The 25,967-nt window shown below is 42.0% G+C and overlaps 1 protein-coding gene across 2 annotated transcripts in view; it reads right to left on the bottom strand.

The window, feature by feature from the left end:
- Positions 1-25,967, bottom strand: part of NR5A2 (nuclear receptor subfamily 5 group A member 2) — a 123,361-nt gene that overhangs the window by 77,885 nt on the left and 19,509 nt on the right. The window contains exons 1-4 of one of the 2 annotated variants that reach the window (XM_087719191.1): positions 25,825-25,961; positions 18,165-18,283; positions 16,301-16,442; positions 10,551-11,200 (exon numbers count right to left, since the gene is read on the bottom strand). In XM_087719191.1, coding sequence (XP_087575317.1) covers positions 10,551-11,200; positions 16,301-16,442; positions 18,165-18,283; positions 25,825-25,906 — 993 coding nt within the window. In that variant the 5' untranslated portion in view covers positions 25,907-25,961. Of the gene's footprint in view, positions 1-10,550; positions 11,201-16,300; positions 16,443-18,164; positions 18,284-25,824; positions 25,962-25,967 lie in introns of those variants that run through there. The other variant, XM_087719192.1, reaches the window with a different exon arrangement.

Here is a 25,967-nt window from a genome sequence, read left to right as displayed (position 1 = left end):
TAAACAACATTCTCCAAGACTTTAATGTTTGATTTGCAAACCCTGATTTAAAATAAGCCAGGTTAATATCTGCATTAGACAACATTCACACACTGTGAAAAGATATCCTTTCCGATCTCTCCTGTCCATCATCTAAGTCATGTGCTTATTTATTCTGTTCTTACTACAAATGAAAATAGAAAGTGAAGGAGGGAAACAGCCCATCTAACGGAAATCATTTAATGAAACCATCGTTTACTGTCAACAATACTCTCTGGGATTATGTCTATCATTATGAAGATTTCTGGAAATCTGAACAATCTTTGAAAAGGATGATACGGCAGATAAATATACTCCGAAGTTCACTTTCTTCCAACAAAAAGCACTTCTTGTATCCTGTGGAAAACATTACTAAATGATATACATTAATCTATCTGGCTTAGAATGCTTCCACCAAACCAATAAGCATAAATGCCTTTCTAATAAAGCAAATTCTTATGTTTATGATATTATGATTTCTACCCATATTTGAGCTTTGTAACGATAGATGAACGTTAGATCAAAATATCTATTGTGTTCAGGGAGCCCTCGACTTACAACAATTTAGTGACCATTCAAAATTACAAACAGCACTGAAAAAGTGAACTTCTGTCCATTTTTCACACTTATGAGCATTGCAGCACCCCCAGGGTCACGTGATCAAAATTTGGACACTTGGCAACTGGCTGGTACTTATGACAGTTGCAGCATTTCAGGGTTGCGTGATCACCTTTTGCAAGCAAAATTTGACCAGCAAAATCAACGGAGAAGCCAGATTCACTTAACAACTGGGTTACTAGCTTAACAACTGTAATGATTCACTTAATAGATGTGGCAGGAAACGTCATAAAATGGGGCAAAGCTCACTTAACAAATTTGTCACTTAGCAACATAAATGGGCTGAATTTTGGTCATAAGTTGAGGACTACTTTGTGATTGCTTGGCGTTTATCTTTGATCAGCTAATTAGTATCTTAAATCTTTTTTTTTAAAAAAAATAAAGTTTATATATTCTGTCGTATAAATGGAATCACATAAAATGAGAAACCATAACTTGATTCTCCAAATGACCTAAAAACTGTGCCTAACATTTATGTTGTAAATTATATTGTACAGCTTTTAAAAAATAAAATACTTATGGACGGGGAAACCTATATCATATTTTGGAAATATGTTTCCTGCATTTTTTTTCCGCCGCTAACTACGAGTTTCTGAGAATGATGTTATGTGGTGATGGAAAAAAAAGAAAGAACTTTATAAGAACGTACACAAACTGTATTGATTTCTCAATACAAGCTTTTTATTCCATTGCAACCGAACAAGGCAGATTATTTTTTACCACAGCCAACATTTAAAACACAACATTTTTTTTAAAAAAAAAATGCCCTTTTTTTGCGTTTGAACGATATACCTCTGTGGACTTACTAAATCTTCCCCCCCGTTGTTAAATTTAACGTACGTCCTCACCTCCCCCAACTAAAATCAACTAGAATAAAGGATGTTGAAATTTGGATGGATTATTTGGCTTCCAATGAATTCCGGGAACAGAGAAAACAGAAGAAGCGCACACAGGTAAACTTGGGGGCAAATATATATTAATTACGTGCCAATCAAATCTAAGCTGCCAATGCATTTCATTATGATTAGCTGAGGCTGTTCCAGTGCCACAATTACCTCCTCAAAGTGGGCTCTGCATCCAGAGAGAGAGAAATATAAACCCCTTTGAGATATGACTCTCTCCCCCCCCCCCACCCTTTGCCCCCAACCTCACATTCTTTCCCATCCACAAACAATTTCCGTTGGGAAGAGGGCCATGCAATATTGACAGTGACAACAAATTGTATAGCCTGGTGAACATCTGTTTCCCGGCTGCCTCCCTGATACTGCAGGTTGGTTACTGAGGAGTGAGTTTTTTTGCTTCACAAGTTGTTCTGCCACAAAGGAACTGGAAACGGCTGGTACACAAGACACACCGGTTTTATTATTGGAACGCAGGAAAGCTTTATCAGCGTGCTGGGATGTTCCGTATCTTTCTCAAAGGCTGGGATTATATTGAGCATGTTTGCCTACTGGAAGATTGCTTCTAGTGGAAGTACGGGAAAAAAAACAGCTCCATCCACCCTTGAACGGATTTGGATACAAATATAGCCTAAATCTTATTTTACGTTAGTTATCACACCACCTAATTTTCACATCCAAAATTGACTCCAACTTTCAGCACTTCATTTAGCGACGGTTCGAAGGTGAAGCGGCACTGAAAAAAGTGACTTATGATAATTTTTTCACACTTACGACCATTGCATGGTCCCGTCATTTACACGCGCAGATGCTTGACAACGGGGTTCATATTTATGCAATGCCTCAGGGTCGAGTGATCATCTTTTGCATCGTTCTGGCAATCAAAGTCCGTGGGGAAGCTGCATTCACCTAACAACCATGTTACTAATTTAACAACTGCAGTGATTCACTTGACAAACGTGGCAAGGGAAAGTCGTAAAATGGGACAAAACTCACTTAACAAATTTCTCACTTGTCAACCATTGTGGTCGTAAGTCGAGAACGTAAGTCGAGAGCTCCAACCCCCCCTCTTTACGGAACCACATAATGCAATCTGAAGACAACAGCAACATGGCTACAAATGTTGTGCTATTGTGACCCAACATGTGACAATCACACAAGACCAAATTGGAAGGTTTAGGTTTATTCGATTTATATGCCGCCCTTCTCCCAAGGAGTCAGGGCGGCGTACAACATTAAAAGAAACACATCATACAAAAAAGAAATTAAATAGGATATCCTCAAACCCAATTAAAATTGACAATGACATTTTTTTTAAAAAAATAATCCAAATTAAAATTAACAGTGATCAATAATTTGTTTTGTTTTGTTCAGGCCAGGCTGGCTTGCTGGAAAAGCCAACCTTTTAGGGCGCATCGGAAGGACTGGAGGTCAGGGATTATACGAAGCTCCGGGGGCAGGTTGTTGCTATATTGTATTATGATTTTTGCAACCAATCCTCCTACTATTTAACACTACTAACCTTCGGCACTCATAAAAGTGCAACATCAAGATGAAATATCCCTATGCATTTCTAGAAGACTCTTCCAAGCCTGCAAATCAACAACGCAGCAGCCACAGAATGAAGATGGATGTTCCCATCTCATCCAATGACAGTCCCGGAGGCTGATATTTCCTCTGTTTAGCAAACAGGCCAGTAAAGGAATTTCCTTGGCAAACGGACAACGTGGAAACATCCTTCAATTCCACAGAACTCATGAGCCAGCTAAAACCATTTCCTATGCTATGGCAACAATATCTGCGTAAGGTTAAACAAGACATTTCATGCTATCCCTTACTCAGGCCATCGCATCTATTTCTGGATGTCTTCTTTTGTTCAACCTTTGCTAATAATAGTGACCTATCTTAGGTGGTATTTATAGCCTTTAAATACTTGTTGCCTGGCTTTTCAGAACACTTTATTCATGCATATTTCCTTTGTTTATTGTTGCCTCAACGCTTTTTTTAAAATCATCATTAAGATGTTTCTGATCCAAGATTTTTATTTAGAAACTCATTTTCACAGAAAGCTTCCCGTTCTCCAACGAGCCAGATTTGGTCAAAGCCTTTAACTTCACTCTCGGGGTAGACACAGCCTGTGCATGTTTTGTTAGAACGTCCCTTGTGAACTGAGGGGGGAAAAAAATGCAGATATCACTTTCATGTCAAGGAAGAGAGATTTCTGTTTGTTGCCAGTTGCTGAAAGCAGAACTAGAACTTGAGGCAACAAGGAAAGAGCTTTGCTAAAAGCTTTTACTCCACCTCGCCAACCTTTTTTAAAAAAATAATCTTTCCAGATTATTTCCATAAATGCTATCGTTTGCCACATTATCCTGTTTGATTCCTATTTTACTGACACAATCTTAAATGGTGGCATGGCAAAACAACAACAACAACAACAACAAAGCAGTCAAAATCCTAAGCACTTCGCTCAGTGGTGGGATTCAAATAATTTAACAACTGGTTCTCTGCCCTAATGATTTCTTCCAACAACCAGTTCACCAAACTGCTTAGAAAGTTAATAACCGAGTGGTGTGAATTGGCTGAATCCCACCACTGACTTCACTCTAAGACAGGGTTTCCTAACCTTGGAAATTTTACAATCAAGGTCACGTGAAATGTTGGTACCCCTTCATAATGCCTTGGTAAGGCCACACTTAGAATATTGTATGTGGTTTTGGTGGCACAATATAAAAAGATGTGGAGACTCTGGAAAGAGTGCAGAGAAGAGCAACAAAGATGATTAGGGGACTGGAGGCTTAAAACATATGAAGAACGGTTGCTGGAATTGGATATGTCTAGTTTAATGAAAAGGACACAGCGGCTCAGTGGCTAAGACGCTGAGCTTGTCGATCAGAAGGTTGGCAGTTGGGCAGATCGAATCCCTAGTGCTTCATAACAGAGTGAGCTCCAGTTACTTGTCCCAGCTTCTGCCAACCTAGCAGCTCAAAAGCACGTAAAAAATGCAAGTAGAAAAATAGGGACCACTTTGGTGGGAAGGTAACAGCGCTCCATGTGCCTTCGGTATTGAGTCATGCTGGCCACAAGACCACAGAGATGTCTTTGGACAGTGCTGGCTCTTCGGCTTTGAAACGGAGATGAGCACCACTCCCTAGTGTTTGGAATGACTAAGGGATCCTTTACCTTTACCTAGTTTAATGAAAAGAAGGACTAGGGGAGACATGATAGCAGTGTTCCAATCTCTCAGGGGCTGCCACAAAGAAGAGGGAGTCAAGCTATTCTCCAAAGAACCTGAAGGCAGAACGAGAAGCAATAGCAATAGCAATAGCAATAGCAATGGACTTATATACCGCTTCATAGGCCTTTCAGGCCTCTCTAAGCGGTTTACAGAGAGTCAGCATATTGCCCCCAACAATCTGGGTCCTCATTTTACCCACCTCGGAAGGATGGAAGGCTGAGTCAACCCTGAGCCGGTGAGATTTGAACCGCTGACCTGCTGATCTAGCAGTAGCCTGCAGTGCTGCATTTAACCACTGCGCCACCTTGGCTCAATGAATGGAAACTAATCAAGGAGAGAAGCAACCTGGAACGAAGAAATTTATTGACAGTCAGAACAATTAACCAGTGGAATGGTTGGCTTTCAGAAATTGTGGGTCCTCCATCACTGGATGTTTTTAAGAAAAGTTTGGACAACTATTTGTCTGAAATGGCATAAGAACTTCTGCTTGAGCAGGGAGTTGGACTAGAAGATGCCCAAAATTTCTTCCAACTCTGTTATTCTGTTAAGGTTAAATCCCTAAAATCTTGGTTGAATCATAAATGTTCTGTTTTGCAGTCTATGACTACAGTCACAGTTCACATTATACTGGAAAAAAACAAGCTTGGCGTGATGCATAAATCAAATCAACCTCATAAAGGTGAGGTTAGGATTACTATCCATACACCACAGAAACAACCATTCTGCTCTTAAACAGAATGAGAAGTCCTACCTATCTCATTTGGTAGACAGTTTAATATGTATTTCTTATCACCAAATCCCATTTGCAGGTTACCTCGGGGAACAATAATGGCTGAAGCTGCCACTAAAAAAAGCCTAAAATTTGTAATCCTACCAACTTAGAAAGCTAGTCTTTTGTAAAAGTAATTCACTGTAAATGTGTTTTTATTTTTCCATTTTTTATTTGCATAGTCACATATATACTGTGCATAACCGGGGCCATATAACATTAAACAATAAACATAACCAATCCTCTTGTCAACAATACCCCCCAAAATAGAAACCCAATATACCTCTTCCACTCTCCATGCACCTCTTTCTTTCGCCCCCCCTCCAACTTTCTATCTTCCCTCCATCATCCCCCTCTACCCTACTTCCCCTCCCCCTCTACCACTCCTCTCTCCCAGTCCACTCCCTCCCTTCCTTCTCACCCTCCCTCCCGTCCTCTCTCCCACCCTCTCTACCCCTTGTAAAAGTAATTCAAGAGACAGAAGGAATTGGGATATTGCTTTCTTCTGTCTCCTGACATCAATCATTTAAAATGGGCAAAATGTTAAAAAAGAAAGAAAGAAAGAAATCCACCTCAACAAGGACTAAGTATTGTTAGTCTTAAAAATGCTATTGGTAGACATGTGTAAATAGATATTCTAGCAGCATCTAGCTGGCCATGATTGAACTTAAAAATAAGCAGGATAGACCCTGAACAATACTTGGATGGGTGACTGCCTTTAAAAAGTCCCTAAAACAACTTTTTAATTCTTTTAATTAGTCTTAATATTTTCAAAATTCAATCATTCACTAGTCAAGTTCTATTCAAGGGTGTGCAAAACAAATGTTCTAGAAAATTTCATCCATATTCTTTTTATACCTCATCTCAATGTGTATTATTTCATTGTCCGTAATGTATAGAAGAGAGAGATTGATTCCTTGCTTTACAGTTTGGCCATAATTGGCCCAGGGAGGCTGATACGGAGAGAGCAAGGCTATGTACAAGCAGTCCTTGACTTAAACAGTTCATTTAGAGACCGTTCAAAGTTACAGCGGAAACCAGATTCACTTAACAACGGTGTTACGAACTGCAGTTAAGAACTGCAGTGATTCACTTAACCAATCTGGTGAGAAAAGTCACAAATTGAAGCAAGAGTCACTTAACAAATGTCTCACTTAACAAATATCTCACTTAGCAACATAAATGTTGGGCTCAACTGTGGTCCTAAGTGGAGGATGATCTGTAATTTGAAAACTGCCTGAATCTTGTGATTGTCATCCCCATTTAAAGGAAAAACCAGTGAAATCCCTCCCTGCCTCTTCAGTGCTGTGGCTATCATGATCTCCTCATTAGTTAAGGTGGGATATAACATGTGGTATTCAGGGATGCCATTATAGTTATACAAAAGCCCCCCCAAGCCCCTTCCAGATTTTAATCTTTTTAAAAGGTTGATTTAATTAAAAAGCAGGGATACACAATCTCATCATAAAGGGAATGTTTTTATAACTGGCCAATACCCGTCATAGAAGTTATTTTGTGCATCTGAAAATTCTTTCCGGGACAATTAATTATTGTTGGGCCCTTAATATTCCAAATCTGTTCATTAATCTAAAAAAAGGAGCTTTCCTAAAATTAAGGAAGGAAACTGAAGGTCTGTCTGGAACAGCAGCTTTAAAACTTTCCAGGGCATTTAACATTTCCATAAAAGAAGATGGTGTTTCAAGAACAATCCGTTGCGAAATCTATTGCGTTGGCTAACATAAATAGATGGGGAAGCCAGTGGGACATAATAGCACAGAAAGGGGGCAGAGATTTAGGGATGTCCTTGAGATGTCCTTTGGGAGCACATGACACCATAATCATGCTGCAATTAAGCAAATTTGGCCGGTCATTTCTATCATGTATGTGCTGCTTTGGATTTAATTGAGGACAGTGCTGATGGGAATAAAAAATGAACAAGGGAGCATTCTCTTAAAAAAATGTTCCCACTTGGAACATTTGCGTTCAGGATATCTTCTATGCCCATTTCCAGAATGAAGGTAAAGATATGCTCGCAGGGTCTGTACCTAACCCCCATGACGAAACATGCATTGCAATGTCACAATGCAAGACCTGCCGTTTCCATACTTGTGTCGTGATGTCACATACTGGTACACAAGGGCCAGAGTTTCTCTCTCAGCCTTGCACTGCACACTTTGGTGCTTGCCCCCGTGAAGACACCTACGGTGTTTCTTTGTAGACAAAGTAATTAGAGGATTAACATAATGCATGATAGCACTGAGTACGTTAGGCAAAGAATGGACTGTATTTCATTCACATCCTGATGCAAATTAAACCTTCTGCATTATTTGACTGATGAAGTCAAAATAAATGCATGTGACATTATGACTTCTATCCAATACATGCAGTGACATTTGAATACTCCATCCTCACTATTTCCCATCAATATTTGGGCCCTACCTCTTGAATATTTCTTCGGGAATGGTGTCCATGACTTTAATCAACTCTAACATTCTTTCATATAAAAACTAAAAGATTATCTGCAAACCTTTCAAGCGCAGAGAAGGCTAATAAGAGGGGAAAAAATATAGCTGTACGCCATCATGTGATAATTTATTATCAACACAGGGACTTCTGATTATGCAAAACATTCCAAAAGGGTGTGAGATAGATAGCCCATAGCTTCGGTAACCCATACATTGGGAATTTCTAGATTAGTTGTCCACAAATGTTTGGGGAAGATTTCCTTAAAAATAGTTTTCAAAAAAATTAGCTACATCGAAATTGAATGAGTAAATTATGTGCATTGGATATTCTGATCGTAATCTGCTTCTACACTGTTTCTTTTCCAAAGGAATATGCATTTCAATAGTTATCCTATAGCCCAGGTAAATGGAGAAGATCGTCTGTAGTGGCAAATCCAGTTACAAAATACGATTTCCAAAAACTCTCTTTGCAATGCTGGGTCTTTATATTTTCCACAGCTTTAATGTAGCATTTTAAATTCTCAGTTTAACCCAGTTTTCATCTTGCTTTCTCTTCCCCACATACTTCCATTCAAATTATTCAACTGCACGTTACATATATTTTAAAAAATCCTCTTAAGCTCTTTTGAGGTAGCAAAAATAACTATAATAAATAAAATAAACATGCAGACAAAATGTGACACGTGGTGGAAAATAAACTCTTGGAATGGAGAGTGTTATAAATTCTAGGAAAAAGAGAAAGTAAGGCTCTTGGCAATAGGCAATAATGTAATTACTATTTAATCCTATTGTCCTTTGCCCTATCATCAATGGATTGCAATCCTGTTTCCCCACTTCCCCACAGTTGTCTCCTTTAAAACAATCCATCTTCCCACCTACATCCTTTCTTCTATCGGTCCGAAACATTCAGTAATGATTTTGTTCTGATTCTCCTTCTCAGTTTGTTCACCATTCATTAGCCTGCTACTCTAGAATATGGATTTTTGTTGGGCTTCAGCAATCTGTTTGTTTGAGACTTGTCGCTGCATCCTTTTTAAAAGACTCCGGAGTTGCTACAAGCTAACAGGATACACAATTATATATCAAACACATATATAATATTTGTTGATCCTGAATTTCATCTTGAATATACTGCACCTATGGACCCCGCAAAGTACAATATTATTTTCAGTAATATAACTCTTACTATTCTCCTGTCTAACAGATGCGTTTTTTTCTAGAGTACCTTGCTCAGTGAATCCAGCTAACAGAAGAGTAACTCTGATTTCATAATATATCTGATCCCAGAACTAGGATTTTGTTACTTTATATAACATGTATACATAGCTTATTTTGCGGTATAGTTGAATGTTCATGGATGCTTATCAATTTTTTTTCCTGGTTTTATGACTCATTGATAATAGCTTAAAGGGTCGATTAATAGGAGTGGGAACCTAGAAAATCTCCAAATATTCTGGAATTCAACTTCTGGAAACCCAAGTCAGCTTGGCCAGTGAAGCTCTAGCAACATCTGGGGATCATAAATTGTCCATTCTAGCTCATACTTTTAATCCTTTCTTTCCGGAGTCGTATACTAGGATCTATAAATACTTTTCTCCCAATGTTGCTTCCAAAGTATTTGACAAGGGACTTTTTGGTCTGTTTCTTTATCAATAGCTCTCTTTTTCTACCTTCCAAGAAACAAGCCAATGGCAATAGGGCATCAATAGGGCAGCAAAGGGATGGCTTTTCTTTGTTATGTGCTCGTTATGTGTCTTTTTTTTCCTCTCTTTATTTTTGTAAGCCGCCCAGAGTCCTTCGGGATTGGGCGGCATATAAATGTGGTTAATTAATTAACTTTTTGTACTCACTGCTGGTCTATATCAGAGGTGGGTTGCTGCCAGTTAGGCCAAAATCGGGCAAAACAAGATTTACAGCAGTGGGAGGGTTCACCCACCCACCCGGATGCTTCTGTGCATGCGCAGAAGCGTTGTGTGTGCGCAGGGGTGCACACAGGAGTCCACCCAACCTAGTAGTAAAAAAAAATATTGGCAAACCACTAATGGTCTATATCTATGAATGCTGTTATTCAATAGTAGCCTATAATCATAATTAGTCAGGCGAGATCCCAGAGTCACACACCCCAGTTTTCTTAGCTTTAGAAAAAAAAATCTTGACTTAAACATCCAAACCAGCTTCTTTCACAGACAATTTGTGAGATCAAAATAGTCATAACATTTTGAAATGTCTCTCTCAAACAGCTTTTTTCCACAAAGAACAATGCACAAATATAAGTTGTATTAATCCAGTGTTTCTCAACCTTGGCCACTTGAAGATGTCCGGACTTCAACTCCCAGAATTCCCCAGCCAGCATTCGCTGGCTGGGGAATTCTGGGAGTTGAAGTCTGGGCATCTTCAAGTGGCCAAGGTTGAGAAACACTGGATTAATCAAAAAGGCTAACCACATTTTCTTATACCAAAACTCTTGTTTGTTCATTTATTCATCCAATTTAGGTATCATTCTCAGAGTGACCACATCCCATGAAAAGAATTGTATGACGTACCTTAAGTTCTCGGAAGAATATGCTACTCCTGGCCCACTCGACGATGGAGAAGAGGGTTTGGTCAGCCATTTTGCACATAAGCCCAAAAGTGTTGAGCTTTTCATGCTTGCTTCTGTTGGCCTGCTCTTGTTGCAAGTAGGCCATAATCTTAGCTTGGACTTGGGGCTCATCAGGCTCACACTTCAAGAGTTCCAAAATCAGATGAGGAATACTCGCTGGCGAGCTTGTTTGATGGTAACCATCCATGTAAGAGTAGCCCATTATCGACTCCGGAGAGCTGGTGTAAGGATCAGGGTACTCGGACTTGATAGCGCGGCTTGGAAAGTGACTGTAGCTCTGATAACCTTGTAGGCTACCATGTGGCGGCATTGTCATGCTAATTGGAGATGTTACAAAAGGGCTTCGGTCATAGTCTGTGGGAGGCAAGGCTGTGTGGTTGAGAGGTAGGCCTTTGGAGGCAGAATGGATGTTCTGGATGGCAGAGGATATCGTGAGATCAGTGGGCATTGCTTGAATCACCTGAGTCATGGCTTCTAGTTTGAGTCCATTCGCTCGGATGAGAGCTTTCTTCTGCTGCTTCAGGGCCCTGTCCCTCTTGTACATGGGTCCAAATTTGTTCCGGCCTCCGCGCATTCGGTCAGCTCTCACAGCTGTTGAATGTAGCAGTGAAAAAAAAAGTTACAGGTATCACATTGCAGACATGATACAAATATAAATACTGATAAGAATGATCATCATTTTTTGTCCTTGATCAACCCATAGCACACGTTTATGTTGAGTATAGCTATTTAAGCCCTTCATGGTATTGGATCTGGTTACTTGAGAGACCGCCTGCTGCCAATTACCTCCACTAGACCAATAAGATCCCACAGACTAGGCCTCCTCCGAATTCCATCAGCCGCCCAGTGTCGACTGGCGACTACCCGGAGGAGAGCCTTCTCTGTGGCTGCTCCGACCCTATGGAACGAACTCCCGGTGGAGATTCGTACCCTCACCACCCTCCAGGCCTTCCGCATAGCCCTTAAAACCTGGCTGTTCCGACAGGCCTGGGGCTAAAGACTTACAGCCCAACTCCGAATGGTATGATTGTTGTGTTTTTAGCTGTGTATGGTCTCTATGTTCTGTAACTCGTTTGTTTCCCCCCCCCTTTGAATTGTGAGCCGCCCTGAGTCCCCTCAGGGAAAAGGGCGGCATACAAATAAAGTAAATTCAAATTCAAATTTATTTTATTTTAGTGTGCTGTGGTGGTGCAGTTGTTGCAATGCAGTATTGCAGTCTAACTCTGCCTACTGCCAGGAGTTCAATCTTGATCGGCTCAAGGTTGACTCAGCCTTCCATCTTACCGAGGATATAAAATGATTGTTGGGGGGCAATATGCTTATTCTGTGAAGCACTCAGAGAGTGCTGTAAGGCAATATGAAATAGTATGTTAGTCTAAGTGCTATTGTTATTTATTGTAATTTCACTTTTGATGAACCACCTGAGAAGGTTTAACATGGTGAATAAACATATTGCATTCATTTGCAAGCATTTATTACTTTCTTGTTACATCGCTGTATGAAAGCATACTGGTGAATAATCTAAAAAGCATAATTCAAGCTTAGTGTATTAAATTTTCTAGTAAATCTAACAGGAGAGGGCTAATAAATTCTTCTGCTAAACACAAAGGACTTAAAAATTGCATTTGGGAGCAGTGCAAGACCTTTTAATAACAGCTTTTCAAAATGCTTATCATTTATTTTTTTACTCTTTTGACTTAACCCCTTCAGTAGATGTTATTTAAAGGCACATAACGCTCTTCACATTGGCCCTTACTCTGAAAAGAGGAAGCTCGCCAATTTTGGAGAGAGGTAATAAATTGCAGGATTGCTATTTCCTCAAGCCTATGGTAGAGAGCAAAGTGTCACCCAGACCAAAAATAAAAAAGGATTTTGCAACTTCCAATGCCATTCAAATCATAACAGAATTAGGATTGTGGAGAAAAATTGTTGGTCTGGGTTATAGTACTACGTTGCTAGAACATGTTTTGAAAGCAGCAATATTTTACCAAGATTTTACCTTCCCAAAGGTATTCAGACAATAAGAAGGGCCTTTGACAGCTTGGTGACATGCTGAGATAGCTGGGGGGTTACGATACTAAGCTTTTATCTTATAGATTAGCATGCCATTAAAAATGTATTAGAAATCCTAGGTATACAGAGACCTATAAAACTATCATAAAGATGTTAACAATTAATGATTTGATCCTAAAATGTAATTTATGAACTAGAATGCAAGACTATGTATCATAATCAAGGGAACATGCATATAAATATTAAAAAGGTTTATAGCTGAAAGCAGGACTTCCTTCCCATTCTTATGATAACAAAGAGGAAGTCTGTTCATATAGGAGAAGATTGCTAGGCAATCTTTAATAAATAAATAAGAAAACAAATATTGGTCAGAAACACACCCACTCTTATTTTCTTGCTGGCAAAGAAAAGGTAAACGGAAATGCCTAACAAATTATAGTTAAATAGTTTTATCTACTCTACTCAACAATGTCACATTCTGGTATTAATTTTTGATTGCTTGTTTTTTTTTTTTTAAGAAATGAGGTGAATTCAGCTTCCTCCGATTATGGATTTTCCTAGATATGAGAGGCAGGCAACACACTCAAACAAGTTACATTGATCTCTTTTCTTAATTATCGTATCTATACAAGAGCTGTAACTTCTGCAAAGAAATCAAGTCGAGTTTCTTTTGGAAACTAGCATTAAGGGACTCTGTGGAGCATTTGGTATGCTTCATCTCGGTATACTTCATTGAGCAATTTCTGAAAGATTAGGGCTGTATGTAAAATAATAAATGGGATTTTTCAATGCAGAATAAAGGAGAATATTTGAAGCTCGGGGTTGAACGGAGGGGTTCTTGGTGGCCTGCTGTTGTTGTTTTTTTTGCAGAAATCTCATTACCCAACCTAAATAATATCATCAATGCTAATGACTTTCACTAAGATGCTTATGGAGATTCTCAGTAATCTGTCCCAATTTTTCAAAAGGCAACTGGACGTTGTTTTATCTGGAAGATTTTCACTTCTTATCCAAGAAGCTTCTTCAGCTGAAGACGTTGAAGCTTCTTAGATGAAAAGTGAAGGGTCCTCAAGGAAAAACAAAGTCTAGTTGCCTTTTGAAAAAGCATCTTTGGGATAGCACTGATGGGGTTACCTAGTTTGGGTAATGAAACATCTGCAAGAATACAAGCTAAGAGAGAACCAAGGATCCCCCATTCACAGAACACTTTATCCACATGCAGCCTTCTAACTTATTCCACAATATTCATGTTTTTGGTGATATAATCTTTTACACCCTTCTGTCATACTCTTGTGTCCCTTATTGATTTTTTTTTAAATGGAGAGACTATTAAGCCAGTAGCAAACATCATAGCTTCTCTGGATAAGACAGAGGTACAAAATATCAAAACATTTCTAGGTAATGCCGATATAGACAGCAAAAGCACTTTTGAAAAGAATTTGCAAATAAGTGCTTGCATCTTCTGTTCTTGCTCTCTTTCTCAACCTTCTAAAAATTTTTTTGCTCCTAAATAAGAAGCAAACATGTCTTGGATGTGTTTGTGTGTGTGTGTGACTGACCTTGTAAGGTGCATTTGCAAAAGGGTACAAAATATAAAATCACTTGAGAATTGTTTTCTATTTCCTACCCAATCTCCATTTATTGCATTATCATTATTTTGGGAAATGCAGATTTCAAAACATAATATTTGATGCAATGACTTTTACATCTGCCCTGATATTATCTGTTGATTCCAATCTAGATTGCTGTAGTTCGAGGGGTCTGAATAGCTGTAAAGTTAGGTTTAATTAGCATAATTAAATTATTGTGGAATGAAAAGTTTATGAATCGCAATCTCTGTGGGCGAAGCGGCTCACAAGTTCTACATCTGTCCATAAGAAAATAGTGAGCTTCCAATGAGAAAATTAGCTGATTTGCAGACTTTTTAGCTTGAGAACTTATGAGCTGAACCAATGCTGATGATTTTTTGAAATGCAACTACAAATATTATTATAAATGTTTATAAATTATAAATAAATAATAATCACTAACTCCTTTTTCAGACAACAAATATTTTGCATTATCTCAGAATTAAAGCAACTCCAAAAAAAAAAATGAAATCACTACAGATAAAATTCAAGTTACTCATTTGTTGACTAAAGATTGAAATTATTAATAATTAAATTGAAGTTCTACATCATTGAAAATATACGAACATTAAAACCATTAAACCCCATAGTACTAAATGTTAGAAGTAAGATCAATTGTTATCAGTGGGAGGTTCCCAATATTGTGTTTTTAACTGGACTATTAAATATCAATGAGGACAAGAAATGAAGAATAAGACCATAACTGGAGTCATATATATATATAAATACAAATATTTAGCATGAGAATTTTCTCCCCCATCATTGATATTTGAATTCTTACAAACTAATGAAAATGACATACAGCATTATTTTCAATGATTTAACCTAACAGAGGGTAAAACCACATTGACTGTTGAATTTGTAGTTACAAAAAAAAACGACAAAAGTGAATTCCATCAATATTCACTGTTAAAAATACTGCAATAGTCTTCATTAGGCAAATATTTATCAGAAAAGTTTCAAAACTTTTTGACAGCAACATTTAGTGTGTGTGTGTGTGTGTGTGTGTGTGTGTGTGTAAGCAGTGAACTTCCTCCCATATTTGGGCATACCAGGGGTTGTGACTTTATATATATATATATAGTGTCACAACCCCTGGTATGCCCCAATTATGGGATGAAGCTAACTGCTTCCATTCTCTGTCCATCGGCTCGTCACAAGAGTCCATCACGACAGAAACCCAATATTTTACTCTTGCCTTTGTTACATTTGTTGTATTTATGCTGATAAATAAATAAAGGGAGACTAGTATAGATCTATTTCAAGATATATATATATATATAAAATTCTGAACACAATAATATGACAAAATGTAGCTTATATTTTATCATATTTTATCAATGGCTTATGGAGCATTATAATATACCTCAATAATTTCATAAAAACTGAAAACTATTTCTATTGGATGAGTAATAAGGGTTTTTTTGAAAAAAAAGAAAACCAAGATCTCTTTCTACGAATGCTAAATCTTTGCTTAGTTAATTATTAGCCCAGCTGCATAATCCTTTCATACAAGGAATTCCACTGATAAACAAGAATGATCCCTGAGAGGGGGAAAAAATGTCCAATATTCTGTACAGTATTTATAACTCTTGGATGTGCCTAAAATGATTTCATTTTAGAAATCACTACAGTATCAATCCCCCCCCCAACATTTATTTTGCCTGCTCTGATTGAATTTTGTTTGCCTAACGAAATCAGTGTTATTTGTTCTAAGTATTTATGATTAATTCTGGATAGTGTGCACTCTTTGAAAATTATATTGTACAATAAATTGCACAATGCAATTGTACAATTATGCATATTGTTCTAATGCTTACATCTGAAATGAGCCTCTAAGTACCCTAAATGGGGAAAGGGAGCCTTCAAAGCTTTTTGAGATAAAGTTGTAGCAGTGAATCATAAGCTTCCACTATTTTTGGTCCATCGTAAGCAATCATTCTTTGAAATAACATCTCAAATGACAGCAGTTTAAATAATGCACATAGAAGGACTTACATTTAATACTTATGTTATTTTATACTTATGCAGCAACAATTGCAGACCTTACCTTCCAACTTCATCCCAACGCTTAGGCATTTTTGAAAGCGACAATAAGGGCAGCGTTTTCTTTGAGTTTTGTCAATTTGGCAGCTTTGATTTTCTATACATGTGTACCTTTTATTGTTCTGGACTGTTCGCTTAAAGAAGCCCTGTAAAAATAGATGGAACGTATTTACGAATTGGGAACAAATGGCTTGAACCAGGAATTGACTTCAGATTATGAAAACTTTCACCCAGTCCTCCCTTCTACTGTCATCCTGCTAATTCAGCATTTATGAAATGGCTGGTTTGGTTCCAGATTTCCTTGGAGGAAACCCACCAGGCCACAGGCCTGGCTAGTTTGCGCTGGTGTTGATTTACACCAGAACGTGGCAAGGCATCTTTATTATTTCCCTAGTCATCATCTCTACCAGTAGCAACTTAAATGAATTAAAATTCAAATTATCCCAAGTTTTTAAAAGTGTCCTTTCAAAATCACCTAATGTCAAATTTTAAGACAAATCTTCCTTAAGGTGTTAAAAAAAAACCAACCCTTGCCAATATTTTTTTATTTTTTTACATTTCACTAATATGAATCCTAACTCAGTTCTAAATCCCAAATGAAATTAATTCTCCCCAATCTACCGCTTGTTGCTCTCCTGCCTCTGCTAATATACCATTCTTCACTTTATCATCCATCATTAATTCTCTGATGTTTAAAACTGAATTTTAAGCTGCCTATCGAGAGTCTCAATTGTAAGCTGAATTCTAAACTCTTTGAGATTTTGAAAAAGTTACTTGCAAGACTATCCTTCTCCCTTCCCCCAACGCTAATTACAGCTGCATAAATTACTTCTGGTGGCCATGTTGATTAAAATCATGTATTAAATGACAGATATTCTGGTTCTCGTGCCTCTTTATAGTCTGGGAATAGTGGATGATAAGCATAACATGGGGGTGGTATTATAGTGTGATTAACTTTTGATACAGCATGAATACTTACTTGCTCAAAAGTTTCCTTAACCAAATGTGTGGCATGTAACTTAAGGAGATACAGGTTCCAACTGAGTAAATATTTCTATACAGCCCTAAAATTATACATGTGTTACTCCAGAAAGCCATGCTAAAATGTTGTTGTTTTAGTACTACAAAGTAAACAATCTGATCGGTTTCTATACTAATCCAGAATTATTTTACACAATTGCAAGGCAATCTAAGGTTTTATTAGCTGGGTGCATGGCACTGGCCTATAATTTTGAGACTCCAGCTGATACGCATAAAATGAAAAGCACGAGCAAAAAAAAAAATATTCTTCATAGTGATGAATGGCATTTTAAAACCATTTAATTGATTTCCACTTAATCACCTTGCAGATAAATATGGACATAAAATGCTGTGTATGTATGAGTGTGTATGCACATTTATAAGTATGTTATGTGCAAACGTAAAAAGAATGTCAAGGGAAATTTACATTTGCATCCTGAAAGATGAAAAACTTGAAACAGTTGCCTTCAATATTGCAGCCCTGAAATTTATCAGGAACAAGATGCAGCAACAATAATACTCAATGTATATAAATCAACTAAAATCAATATTGAAGACAGCTGGGAATGAAAGTCTCTCTACAACTACATCACTTCACGACAACAAATATTTAAAGGCAGTAAATATAGCCACTCTATACTGCACACCGTGGGCAAGTTTTTCTTTCCATTGGCTAAAAAAGAGACCCTTTTACATAATTTCTGCCTTCAGAGAATGCTACTGCACTCCTTCACAATATTCTTTTTTTCATTAAAAACTACAGAAGTATGATTGTCTAGTCTTTTTTTCCTGATCTGATTTTCAGCTCCCTCCCCCCACTTTCCCCACGAAAATAAATTGTACAAAACCTTGCAACTTTCACAGGTAAGGAGTCCATAGTGATAGCCAGACACTTTATCTCCACAGACTGGACACAGTTCTTCGAGATCTTCATCATAAGAGTAATTCACCATTTTAAATTGAGACACTGGCAGGGGGGGAAAAAAAGAAGAAAAATAGGGGGAGGAATTAAAATCTATGAGAATGCACACAAAACCTTTGATGATGCATTATTTATTTCTTCACTGGGGAAACAATTCCAGGACACATCCATGGGTTTTTTTATTTCCCTTTAAATCCTCAAAACAGGAAAACCCAATTTTGAAACAGATATTTTTTTTTAGCAACCAAAAATATTCTCTCCAAATTCAATCTCGCAGAATAAAAAACCTTGTTAAAATTACTCACAGTTTTAAACACACAGCAAGCATTTTATTTTATTAATCCCCAAAACTGGGTTTCCCAAATTTTAAATTCTTACTTCACTCCTATCTGTGCTTACACATAAGTAGGCAAGGCTAGTTCAAGACACCCTACTCTGAAGTTTACGATGCCTGAGGCTGCCGTCTTACTTTCCTTCAAGTTTATTGTTCTTGGGATAAAGATCGCCTTTTATTTGCACTATATTTAAAACGTAATTGCATTTAAAAATTAAAAATCAGATGACTAAGTGGAAAAGTAACTTTTCTCTGTACTTTGAAAGTTCTGCTATAACAAGTCACCTTAAAAAATGTTTACCTAACCCCCTCTTCAAATTCACAAAACTAGGGAGTCTGAGTGGGGGAAAATATCAACAGCTTACAATGTATTTTAGAAGCGAGATGAAGGGGAGGGGAAAAAGAAAGAACTGTAATTTTTACATATCCATCAAACTTGTCTTTACAAAAAAAAAAAAAACATTCTTCTGCCTTAACTCTTTTTCCTTACTGTGTCAACCCACCAGAGAAAATACATAAACTGTTCAAGGATTTACAGAGACCCTTTGGATTTCTCTTGCAAACTTCTTCAAATGCTGGTAACTAAAAACAAAGAATAAAGTTTTAAGGCAACCTTCCTTCCTTCCTTCCTTCCTTCCTTCCTTCCTTCCTTCCTTCCTTCCTTCCTTCCTTCCTTCCTTCCTTCCTTCCTTCCTTCCTTCCTTCCTTCCGACTGGGGAACACAGTTCTTTGACTTGAGATTTGAGACTTGAGAGAAAACTCTTGGCGCGATCCTAAAAATTAATTCAACGGATTGGAAAGACCCAACTGATTTCGGAGCGAAAGAATCTGATTCCTGTCGCGGGGGACCGAGGGAATCGGTGTCCCACCGACTCAACCAGGAAGATCTGCTAGTTTGAGTTCCCCACTCTCTCGCTTCTCCTCGCCCTCCCGGACTATTCTAAGGAGGAAAGTGGGCTGGTCTCTTGAAGGGAAGAAGAGATCGCTCGCCCGTGGGAATTTAGGCGAGTCTTCTTCTGCTAGCCTAGGGCGGAGAAAAAGGTTATGCTGGGCCGGAGTCGGAGGAGCGAGCCAGATTCAAGGGGGGTCAGATGTAGCCAAGGTAAGTAACTGGGGCCAGACAGGGGCAGAGAAGGGTCTTCTTCACCCCACCACCCCGGAGAAACCTCGCCAGCTGCTGACCTACCGTTTCTTCCCCTGTCTACAACTCCACTCCGTTTTCCACCGATTTGCTCCATCGAGGAAGCGATCCTTCCCCAGGTGACCAGAATCCCAGGAAAGACTGATCCCGAATGTCTACGGGGAAGGGGGTGGGGGGTAGTGGAGGGGTGGGAGGGAACGGAGAGGAGAGGGGAGAAATGACCTAAGTCTTCCCTGACTCCTCCATTGGGTGGGAGCTTCCATTCGAGCCAAAGGCTTCCATAGTTGGTCAAAACTTTCTCAGAACCAGCCGAAAGGGAGCTTCGGAGGAGGAGGAGGAGGAGAAGAAGTTGGAGGAAGAGTACCGAAGCGTTCTCAAACCGAGGGAGTACAAAATTGAAGATGAAAGAGAGAGAGAGAGAGAGAGAGAGAGAGACAGACAGACAGACAGACAGACAGACAGAGAGGGAGGGAGGGAGGGAGGGAGGGAAGGAGGGGGAGAGAGAGACAGAGACAGAGAGAGACAGAGAGGGAGGGAGGGAGGGAGGGAGGGAGGGAGAGATGGCAGTGTGGTGAGGGAGGGGTGGGAACTTCCGGGAAGACTTTTGGCCAAGAATAGAAGAAGAAGCTACAATTTTGAACCCGGATACCTCGCCCCTCTCTCCGCCGAAGCTTCGAGAAATGGGAACGTGGGGCGTAATTTCAAAGGTGCGAGGAAATCTACGGAATCGTTGCCCCCCCAAAAGCCCTTTCCAGAACTGTCAAGCCCCCCCCCCCGCAGGGAGACCATTGACCTAACCCGCCTGCTATTGGAGCCACTGACTGGCGGGGGGTTTTTTGGGGGGGGGGGGCATTTTAAGTAGGACCTAGGAAAGACGCCGAGATCTTCCCCTTTAATAGACATAAAGTCTTTCCAAGTCTTTCTTCTTTCTCTTTTAGACGGAGCAGCGCGCAACCCCTAATTGTTCGGTACCCCCCAAATTGTACTTAGCAGTCAAGGTGCGGTTGGATGGGTAGCAACGGCCCAGATTTGGTTTCGGATCTATTTAGAAAAAAAAAAAAGAGAATATTGGCCGATTTGTAACTGGAACTAAGGTAGTTTTGGATCCCGACTGGAAACGCCCGAGGCCGGTTCCCAGAGAGGCTTCCCCTCGAGGGGATGAAGGGCTGGAGCCAAAAAAGAACCGAAAACCGCATCTCCCAAATCGCTCCATTTGACGGGAAGCCACGAAGGGGAGAAAACGCTTTTAAGAGGCGCGTTTCGGAATCGAAAAACTCCCCGTTTGCCGCCGAGAGCGCACGAATCCCCTAGGACAGCCCCGCGCCGCCTTCTTTGGAGTCCCCGGAACGGGAGAAAAGGCTGAATGGAGGGATGGAGGGACAGATGTGGGCAGAAGCGGCGAGGGGACCGCCGAGAGGCCGAGGGCTTTGGCCTCTCCGTCCGGGAAGGATGAGCGCCTCCAATTCTGTTTGCTCCGTCCTCTGAGGCCGTCCTGAGCTGATGGACAGACGGCGCCTCAAGCAGGAAGAAGGTGAGTTTTAGGAAGTTTTAGGAAGTTTAAGGAAGAAGCTTTTAGCCGACGGGGGTTTTCCCGGCAGAGCCGTCAAAACCTTAGCAGTTAGCAGTTAGACTTATATACCGCTTCATCGGGCTTTCAGCCCTCTCTAAGCGGTTTACAGAGTCAGCATATCGCCCCCACAGTCTGGGTGCTCATTTCACCCACCTCGGAAGGAGGAAGGCTGAGTCAACCTTGAGCCGGTGAGATTAGAACCGCCGAACTGCAGATAGCAATAGCAATAGCAGTTAGACTTATATACCGCTTCATAGGGCTTTCAGCCCTCTCTAAGCGGTTTACAGAGCCAGCATATCGCCCCCACAGTCTGGGTCCTCATTTCACCCACCTCGGAAGGATGGAAGGCTGAGTCAACCTTTGAGCCGGTGAGATTTGAACCGCTGAACTGCAGATAACAGTCAGCTGAAGTGGCCTGCAGTGCTGCACCAAGGTTTGGTCCAAGGTAAACAGCATCTATTCAGATGGTCATCTTGAAGACAAGCTCCATCATCTGAATCGAATCCTCTGTGACTGAAAATACTTTTGCATTTTGCAAAAGTTAAACATCCCTTTCTTATATTTAATTCTTCCAATTGTTCCCCGGTGAACCGAGCGGGACCTCCCCGTAAAGGCCTGCCGTGGATGAAGTATAAAAGGAGGCCGTGTTACAGTTTCAGCTCGTTTACCTGCGAATCTCTTAAAGCTTCTTCTAGCATCCTCCAGGCACGGTCGAAACGAACGCGCATCAGACCGCTTGGACGCTATTGGGGCTAGGATTTCGAATTGCCTTCTGGTGTTTTCGGTCAGACTTTCGCAGGGGGGGGGGGAAACTGACCCGCCCCTTCACTCCTACCCACCCTGACCCAACTATCGGTGTCCTTCTTGCTCTGGAATCAAAAGCCTCGCTGGCCTTCCCCGCTGAGAACCTCTCCTTACGCACAGTCACTCGGGGATCGTACAAGCGTGTTTCCTAAAGTGATGGAGACGCTCAGGAACGGGCATTTCAGGATGTGGCTTCGTTTTACACAAAGGCATCCGCTTCACCTTATTTCTAAATGGGTTCGCCTTCTGGGTCGGCCTGAGCCCTTGAAGCAGAAACGAACCTAAAGGGCTAATACGGATGGACCCTTCCCCAAAAAAGTTTAACCAAGCGGGCTGGAGTTGGGCACGTTCTGCGAATGCAGGGACTTCAATCTCTCTCAGCTTCTAGTGCTGTGTTTCTCAACCTGGGCGACTTTAAATCCTGTGGACTTTAACTCCCAGAATCCCCCAGCCAGCTTTGCTGGCTGGGGGATTATGGGAGTTGAAGTCCCAGGATTTAAAGTCGCCAAGGTTGAGAAACTGTAGTTAATTGGTCTCTCTCTCTCTCTCTCTCTCTCTCTCTCTCTCTCTCTCTCTCTCTCTCTCTCTCTCTCTCTCTCTCTCTCTCTCTCTCTCTCTCTGCACCCACTATGTTGTCTTCCTCGACAGCAAATCACAGTATCTCTCTCCCCCCCTCCTCCTCCCCCCCCCCAGTCAAAAAGCCGTGGCGCCAAGTTATTTTGAGACGCGAAAAGGCTGGTTGGTTGACTGGTTTCAATCCCATTTCCCTACTCCTGGCTGATAAATAGTGGGTCGCGGTTTTCCGCCCTATTCTGACCCCCCACTAGTCAGTCTTCGCTTTGCATAATGGGCGCTTCTCCCTCCGTCCGATTCCAAACTTGCGCGGCTTTCCGTGCCATTCGGAGGCTTCCGCGAATTCCAAGCCCTTCCAGACGGCGCGGCGTTTGGAGGAGCTGCGCTGCGCCATGCTCGCAGCCTTTCAGAAACACGCCGATTGCTTTGTCGACTCCCTGGGTTCCCCCCCCCTTTCGAATTACCGTAAATAAATACAATTAAGAGCTTAAAACTGGTGTGACTTCGGGCGCAAATGAAAACAACGGAACGAAGCTTCCATCCTGGTGACAGAGTTAAGGCGGTGGAGTTTGGCCCCAAGAGCCTTCCTAAGTATTGGCAGTCAAGGGGCTTTTCTCTACCTCCCCCCCACCTGCCCAAAGACTCCTCCATTTTAATTGACCAGCCGTCCCCGATCAGAACTGCGGGGGATGTTAAAACATCTCTCAAATTCTCCCTTTGAGTTTTCATTCAGGGAATCGAAGCCGGACGAAGGGGGCAGGTGTGCCCGCTCACAAAGTGTGCAGAGGCGCGCTGCTGGATTTCCCGTAGCAATGGGGTCCAGCAACTCCCCTCCTTCCCATCCAATCCCTACTTTCTTTCTCCCCGGGCCAGCTGCGCCAAAAAGCACCTTAGCAATTCTTTCCGTCCTGCCTTCGGTAAAAATATTTCCTAGAAACTATTGCAAATCCTTTTCTGAAAAGAAGCGAAGCATCCTAAGGCGTTAGGACTTAATGGTTCCTTCCCAGGTATTAAAAGTAGAAGCCAATCCAGTCTCCCCAAGGTTTTATATTCCCGCGTTCAGGATTTCCCCCGGGATAGCGACCTCAGCCCCGCGGTCCCGGCGCGAAGTAAATGTGGCTTTCAGCACATCAATAGGCTCAAATCCCAAGTCACCCGGGGGTGGGTGGGTGGGATGCGGGGACGGGAGAAGACGGAAAGGCGTTAAGAAGAGCATCGTTGCATCGTTGCGCGGACTCCAGGTCCGTCCCCCGCCATATCTCCCGCCAGGGGAATTTTTGCTCCGGAGGAAAGAAACTTTGGAAAAACTCCGCGCGGTGTTTTCTCGCCCTTTCATTCTCTGCTGGCTTTACCTCGCCCCAGAGGTCGTTGGGATCGGAGGAGGACGGCGTGGGATCCACTAGATCCCTCCCGAACGTGAAGTCTCTTTTCCCACCCTTCACAAGTTTGGGGGATTTCCTCCTTCGGCTTCTGATCCTGGGTAAGGGGTGTCCCTTTTCTACTCCGCTTAACAACGCTGTGGAAGCCCACCCTCCTTCGGCTGACCCACCAGCCGGGCTTTTTTTAACTGTCATTGTGTGTATTCCCTCCCTATATGTTGTAAGCCGCCCTGAGTCCCCCTAGGGAAAAGGGCGGCCTATAAATAAATTTAAACTCAAACTCAAACTCAACTTTACTAAGGCTGCGGTCTCTGCTTCCTGGGGCGGTTAGTTAGCAGCATTCAGGCGCAGCCTCGGGGAAACGCGTGCGCTCACACCCACCCACCCTCTCGTTCTCTGTTGAGGAAGCTCTCCAGTTTGATCAGTCAAACTCCCGTTTGAGAAAACAACAACAACAACAACAACAACAACAACAACTCAACATCCCTGCCCTGGCAGGCAGGAGAATTTCCCCATAAATATTTAGAGGCTTCCTCGTTTCTCCTTTCCCCCATCTTCCTTCCTTCCCCATCCCACCCCCATTCCACCCCCATATCAACCATACTAAAGCGAACGATTTGGGAGCCGCACTGCTGGGACGGCCGGCCCCCTCTGGTTTTGTTTCGAAAGCCCAATCTATTCCCGCAGTCCCGGAACGATTGAAACACCTCCGTAAAACTAGGAAAAAGGAGTTCTACGAATGAGTCTGCAGCGGGCCCGTTAATTGATTTCTATAGCAGTGTTTCTCAACCTTGGCAACTTGAAGATGTCCGGATTTCAACTCCCAGAATTCCCCAGCCAGCATTCGCTGGCTGGGGAATTCTGGGAGTTGAAGTCCGGACATCTTCAAGTTGCCAAGGTTGAGAAACACTGTTGTATAGGACGCCTCGCCTAGATCCCGCGCGCGTTTCTTTTTCGTCGCCCCTCCTTTCCCCCAAGGGATGCCCAACCGCTCGGATGGCTTCTCAGCCTTCCTCAGCCGCCCCCCGAGTCCTTTTCTTTGGGCCGCCGCCCCCGGTTCCCTCCCTCCCTCCTGCTGCCCTGCCTCCCGGGAGGGAAGCCCCCAGGCGCCTTCTGGCAGGAACTTCTCCCCAATTGCGCCTCCGGCGGCCGCTGGACCATCGGGGCGCGTTCAGACTTGAAAGTCCCTCAGCCCGACTTTTGGGGGGCATTTTTTTAAAAACTTTCCTTTACTTTGCAGGACTTAAAAGCGGGAGCTCGGGGTTGAGTAGGGGGCGGCTTTTGACAGCAGCCCCCCCCCACTTCCCTCTGCCAATAAGACGCGGCGCTCCAGGCAGCCGAGGGCGAAGCGAGTCCCACGTGGGGGGCGAGGGCTTCTCTTGAGCGGAGGGTCGCAACCCGAAGCGCCCGAAAAGCAGCGTTGCCTCTAGCGACGCTCTCCAAACCCAGGAGCCGCTTGCTGCCCTAACCCTAACAGCAGTTCGGCTGTTCAAATCCCACTAGGCTCCAGGTTGACTCAGCCTTCCATCCTTCCGAGGTGGGTAAAATGAGGACCCGGATTGTTGTTGGGGGCAATATGCTGACTCTGTAAACCACTTAGAGAGGGCTGAAAGCCCCATGAAGCGGTATATAAGTCTAACTATTGCTATTGCTACCCAGCGCGCCCAGGAGGAAGAGGCGGCTGGGCTTGGCTTGTCCTCGTCCCCCCTTTGGCTCTAGGCACATCCAAGCTTCCTCGCCGGCCCGCCGTCCGTCCGGGCGCCCGCCGGTCCTCCGGCCCCTTACCTTGCATGTTTTCCGGCATGTGTCCCCGTTCCCCATTCGATCGGACCAGTCCCAGGGCTTCCGTCTCCACTTTGGGTAGCATGTCAAGGCGGCCGCGGGCAGGGCTAGGCGGCGCGCCGGCTCGGTCAGTCCGGAGGCTGGGC

The sequence above is a fragment of the Thamnophis sirtalis genome, unplaced genomic scaffold, assembly GCF_051295495.1.
Source record: "Thamnophis sirtalis isolate CommonGarterSnake01/CBP01778 unplaced genomic scaffold, rThaSir2_p1.2 scaffold_7, whole genome shotgun sequence".
In the NCBI taxonomy this organism is placed as follows: Eukaryota; Metazoa; Chordata; class Lepidosauria; order Squamata; family Natricidae; genus Thamnophis; species Thamnophis sirtalis.
This window is presented reverse-complemented; position numbering and strand designations above follow the sequence as displayed.